This window comes from Carcharhinus amblyrhynchos, chromosome 13 (assembly GCF_965287045.1).
Source record: "Carcharhinus amblyrhynchos chromosome 13, sCarAmb.v2.hapA, whole genome shotgun sequence".
NCBI classification, from domain to species: domain Eukaryota; kingdom Metazoa; phylum Chordata; class Chondrichthyes; order Carcharhiniformes; family Carcharhinidae; genus Carcharhinus; species Carcharhinus amblyrhynchos.
The window spans coordinates 66169320-66175319 of NC_137336.1; the positions used below are offsets into that span (position 1 = coordinate 66169320).

The 6000-nt window shown below is 43.2% G+C and overlaps 1 protein-coding gene across 1 annotated transcript in view; it reads right to left on the minus strand.

The window, feature by feature from the left end:
- Window positions 1-4271, minus strand: part of LOC145351957 (serine/threonine-protein phosphatase 2A 55 kDa regulatory subunit B beta isoform) — a 512592-nt gene extending 508321 nt beyond the window's left edge. The window contains exons 1-2 of the mRNA XM_080201784.1: window positions 4246-4271; window positions 4025-4102 (exon numbers count right to left, since the gene is read on the minus strand). Coding sequence (XP_080057910.1) covers window positions 4025-4102; window positions 4246-4255 — 88 coding nt within the window. The 5' untranslated portion in view covers window positions 4256-4271. The remainder of the gene's footprint in view (window positions 1-4024; window positions 4103-4245) is intronic.
- Window positions 4272-6000: the final 1729 nt, after the last annotated feature.

Genomic DNA, 6000 nt, shown 5'->3' on the forward strand with positions numbered 1-6000 from the left:
GTTTAATAATATTCTTTCGATAATAGGGTGACCAGAATTGCACACAATATTCCAAGTGTGGCCTTATCAATGTCTTGTACAACTTCAACAATATGTCCCAACTCCTGTATTCAACATTCTGACTGAATGCCTTCTTCACCACTCTGTCCACCTGTGACTCCACTTTCAGGGAGGTATGAACATGTAGCTCTAGATCAGAACTCATCAGCCACTCAGACCATTTCATGATAATAACCATGCTTAATAATCATGCCTTCTAACCATCATAGCAAATAATTGAGTTAACTACCAAGAAAAATCAGGCCATTGTTTCAATAACTTTCCTTTAAATCTCTCTGTGGAAGAACCTACAAGATACAAAACTGGTAAGTATTCCAATCTGGCACTTCATTAAGCAGGAAGGTCCGTAAAATCATTTGTCTTGCATTTTTTAAAATTACAGTTCTGTCTTTCTGGGTGCAATTCTGAGTACACTGTTACATGCTTGGTGTCAAACTGCTCAAGTTTCATTCATTTTGGTTTACAAACAACAGCTACTCTGAACTAACTCAGTCCTAAAATCTAAAAGGAGCTTCAAATTTGCAATCCTTCACACTCTTTTTGGTTTCATTCCAGGAATTGATGGCTTTGCCGATTGCTGAGACAAGCATTGTACAGAATCAGTGCTGGTATGGCAAAATGTAGCTGTCCCCACTAGCAGGCCACCTTTCTAGCCAATACTCTTCAACGTCAGATTATTCTTTTGAATAAGAAAAATATGGTCTTCTCTGAGCCAAAAGGTTACAGAAGTGTCTGTGTGCAATCTGTTCTGACTGGACAATAAAGCAGCTACAAATAAACGAGGACCAAAGGCTATGAAGCTACAGCAATGAATAGGGTGAGTGAAGCCAAGACTCATCTGCTCTAAACCATCGTATTATTTCCATAAACTATAGTTCAACTCCCAAGGCTACAGCACAAGATGTGAACTGACACTCTGGCGCAGTACTTAAAGTACAAAGTTTATTTATTAGTCACAAGTAGGCTTACATCAATACTGCAATGAAATTACTGTGAAAATTCCCTAGTCGCCACACTCCGGCGTCTGTTCGGGTACACTGAGGGAAAATTTAGCATAGCCAATGCACATAACCTGCACACCTTTGGACAGTGGGAGGAAGCCGGAACACCTGGAGGAAACCCATGCAGGCACAGGGAGAATGTGCAAACTCTGCACAGACAGTGACCCAAGCCAGCAGTCGAATCCAGGTCCATGGAGCTGTGAGACAGCAGTGCTAACCACCGTCTCCCCGTGCACTGAGGAAGTGCTGCACTGTTGGAAGCACATTTTCTTTGAATGAGAATTTAAACCAAAGTTGATTTGTCCTCTCAGATAAGAAATAAAAGATCCTATTTCAGAGAACAACAAGGAGGTTAGCTGGGATCTTCTGGCCAATATTTATTCTTCGGCCAAGTTCAGGAGACCAGGTTAAGTGGTCACTGTAACTTTGCTGTCTATGGGATCTTGCTGTACTCAATTTGAGTATCATTTTTCCTGTGCTTTGAAACAACAGGAAAGCTGCTATATAAAGGAAAGTCAGTTCTTTGTTTTATACAACTAGGTCAAGAAAGTTTTAGAACTTAATAAATTTAACTAAACCTCTTGTTTCACAAATTTCATAGCTATCCTCTCTAAAACCATCAAAATTTGACAGTATCTTTTAAATTGTAGTCTTTTTTCCTCACCAGATGGGAGACTAAGTATGTTATTTCAATAAATGAATAAAATCCTAATTGTGCTGAACTGTGTTAAGGTGTCGACATGAAGTGGGGAATTAAATGCTTTATTCTGCGCTATTCAAATTGGCATCATTGTTTTTTCCTCGCCACCTCTATCATGTCTGGTCTCTGAGCCCAGCTTCAAAACACATCTCAGTCACCATCTAGTCTGACGACTTCAACAACGTTGTCTGCCTACACATCTACTTCATCCCACTAGTGGGGAAAGTACTATCCATGCTTTTCATAAATCATAACATTCTTCCTGCAGCCTTCCAAGTTGCATCCTGGATAATGCAATTCATCCTACAGACCATACCCAACAAAGTACCATTAACTCTCAGCCTAACTAAACTCGCCTGCTTCCCTATCGCTCAGCCAATTCAATTCATAATCTTTATCTGCAAACCTATCCACAGCCTCAACATTCTCCTTCACCGTCCCCCCCAACTCCCTCTTCCAGCCCCTTTTTCAATCATATTCCTCCTTTGCACAATGCCTCCCCTTTCCAGAACTAGACATAAAGTTTTAACTGTCTTGGCCCCAGCTCTGAAGCACTCTTTCACGCACTTCCCTTTTCGGTTGCCTTTTTAAAACTCACTGTTTGGTCACCACCTTCTTTCATTGCTCAATGCTCTGTGAATTGCTCTGAGGCATTTTGCTCCAACAATGTCTATGAGCAAATCTTTTGAGACCTGCGGAGGGAAATTCAAAAAGTTGCCAATGGGTTAATTGGGCTAGCATGTTCCTGTCACTAGCTGATCTTGCCAGAGGCCAGTGAGCAGCTATCCATCAGGCAGTAGTGGGTAACTGATTAATGGCAATTAACTAGTCACTTGGAACCAGAACACAGACACCACCAAAATCTTACCAGCAGCCAATACAACCTATGCTATGTATGATGACTGGAGGGCAGAGTCCCTGAAGGCAGTCTCCCAGTGGCAGACCAGGGTGAGGCCATGAGCCCTGCTTTATTTATCTTCCCAACCCTGAACCACATTTGCCACAAGGCCACAGCTGTCCTTGAGAAAGGGACTCCTGCACAATGATGTCTAGACAGTTGTGGCCAAAACTAATTTTAATAATTTTGCATCTTCCCAGGGAACCACCATCATGAAGTATACCATGTTCTCCTGCTTGCTGCTGATGGGGCATCAGTGGGAACCCTCCCACTGGGCCAGGCATTTGCCTGGTTCACCTGCCACCCTTAAATACTCACAGAGGTGACTGCTTAATTGACTGTCTCAGGTCAGATTATACATCGCAAGCAAGGCGACAACGTCAGAAAATCTTCAAGGAAGGTACGACTAAGAACATAAGAACTTACAGAATAGGAGCAGGAGTCAACCATACAGCCATCAAGTGTTCTCTGAATAAGTGCACAATAACACTGACATTACAATAATACAATAGAGCAGACAAGGCTAGAACACAAACTGCAGGCTGGATCCTACAAATAACTTGGGATATAATTTATTCTTACCCCAATATGCAGTCGCCATCACACCTTAAACCACCACAGTTTAAAAAAACACCCCTTATTTTTTGTAGGTGCAATAATGTTCTGAGGCATTATAATCAAGTCACCGTCACCACCAAATCCCAAGTAGTCTACAGTCAAAATCACTGTATTGCTGCCCCTGGTTTTACAGCAAGAATCTACAAAGTGCAAGTAAATGCCTACAAGCCAAAACCACACACTATCCTTCAGGTTAACAGTTAAGGTCAACAGTTTACTACAATGCAACTGAGAGTTCAGTCAACATGCAATACACACATCAGTACATGAACATACATAACCAGTCGCTGTCTAAACTAAGTACCTTATTTGCTCTTACAACCTATCACTGAGCAGGTTCAAGGGATCCTGCCAAGGGAGTCTGGTGTTGACAGTCAGACACATGTTCACTTCCTATTTATTTTTAAGCATTAATACTTCTGCTTTCTGCAACCAATGACATTTGTAAACAAGCAATTAGTCACAGCAGCACTTATTCATCAAACCTACAAATGTAAAATCTGAGTACAAATGAAAAGAAAATCATTATTTTATGGTGTGCGGCGAAAGAAAAGGGAATTTCTAATTTGAATGCAAAGCTGCCATTCAAAAAGGTTACAGCTCTACATGGCACTGAGGAAATCAGCTCACACAAACGCTCCCCTGTTTCAACCAGCACTGTCAGGGAAGTTGTGATTGTAATTATATTACATTTGAAATGTATTCCAGTTGGGGAGGGGGAATGGAAGAGAGAGAAAAAAGGTTTACCTTCTGAAACATCCTCGTCAATAGTTCCTTTAACCTGGGAGAAACACCACTGCATTTCGTTTGCATTGCTTCCAAACCCTGGAACAGAGAAAGACAAACATATAAAGACATGAAGAGAAATAAGCTGCGCGCCATCATTCTCATGGCCTGGAGAACACTTTGTCCACAATCTTTCACAGCTCTGCCTCTAATGAGGGAAGATGCTGCTGCGGCTGCCTTACCCGGCATCATTCTCCGATAGACCGTGAAGCCGCTGCCGGCTCTCAGGAGGCAGCCCGGGGAGCTCCTGTCAATCACCCTCTTCTCCCGCCCCCTTACTGGACACCGACCAATAGCAGAGCGCCGGAAGTATCGCGCGCCTCCACTTCCTTAGCAACGGCAGCCATTTTTCCCCAGGGAATTGGGTGTTGCGTTTTCTCTGCTGTGGGATTGTGTACGGTGCGGCTTAATTTTACTTTCCAATATGAAACTGGCGGCATTTCATCTTATTCACTTCACCCTGGCGGTAACCTCTCTCCTAATGGACCTATTTCAGAGGTCACTGCTGGGGATGACTTAACATGGCATAAAAGTTTGACCAATTTCACATCTGGTAGAGTGGACAATCAGGCAAGTCACACACACTTTAACGTTCACCCTCAATAGGTCCAGTGGAATGTCATTTATTGCAAACGGAAATACAATATAAGAGCGAGGGCTTTAATGATGCCGCATCTTAGTTTATTTATTAGTGTCACAAGTAGGCTTACATTAACACTACAATGAAGTTACTGTGAAAATCCTGTAGTTGCCACACTCTGGCTCCTGTTCAGGTACGCTGCGAGAGAATTTAGCATAGCCAATGCACATAACCAGCACATCTTTTGGATGGCAGGAGGAAATGGGAAGTCGTGCAGACATGGGGGGAACATGCAAACTTCACACGCACAAACTGAGCCAAACCAGCAATCGAACTTGGGTGCTAGCCACTGTGCTGCTGTGGAGTACTGTGTGCAGTTCTGATCTCCTAAAGGATGTACTTGCAATGGTGGCATAGTGATTAGCACTGCTGCCTTATAGTGCCAAGGACCTGGGTTTGATTCCCTGCTTGGTTCACTGACTGTGTGGAGTCTGCACATTCTCCCTGTATATGTATGGTTTCCCTTGTGTGCTCTGGTTGCCTCCCACAGTCTGAAAAATGTGCTGGTTAGGTGCACTTGCATGCCACATTCTCTTTTAGTGTACCCGAACAGGTGCCAGAGTATGGCAATAGGGGGATTTTCACTAACTTTATTGTAGTGTTAATGTAAGCTTATTTGTGACTAATAAATAAACTTTAGAAGCAGTTCAGAGATGCTTCACTAGACTGACTCCTGGGATGAAGCAGTTTATTTATTAGTGTCACAAGTAGGCTTACATTATCAACACTGTAATGAAGTTACTGTGCAAATCCTCTAGTCGCCACACTCCAATGCCTATTTGAGTACGTTAAGGGAGAATTTATCATAGCCAGTGCACCGAAGCAGCAAATCTTTCGGACTGAGAGGAAACCCACACAGACACGGGGACAACATGCAGACTCCAAACAGACAGTGACCCAAGGCGGGAATCAAATTTGGGTCCATGGCACTGTGAAGCAGGATTGGGCCTACGCCCATTTGGAGTTTAAAAGAATGAGAGATGATCTTATTGAAACATTTATTTGTTCTCACTGGAGTGACAGAGGTTGAGGGGAGACCTGATAGAAATCTACAAGGCTATGAGAGGCATGGACAGAGCTTTTTCCCAGGTGGAAGAGTCAATTACTAGGGGGCATAGGTTTAAAGGAGATGTATGAGGCAGAGCGTAGTGGCTGCCTGGAACTCGTTGCCGGGAGAGGTAGTGGAAGCAGATACAGTAGTGACTTTTAAGGGGCATCATGACAAGTACACGAATAGGATGGGAATGGAGGGATATGGTCCCCGGGGGTTTTAGTTAAGTCAGGCAGCATAGTTAGT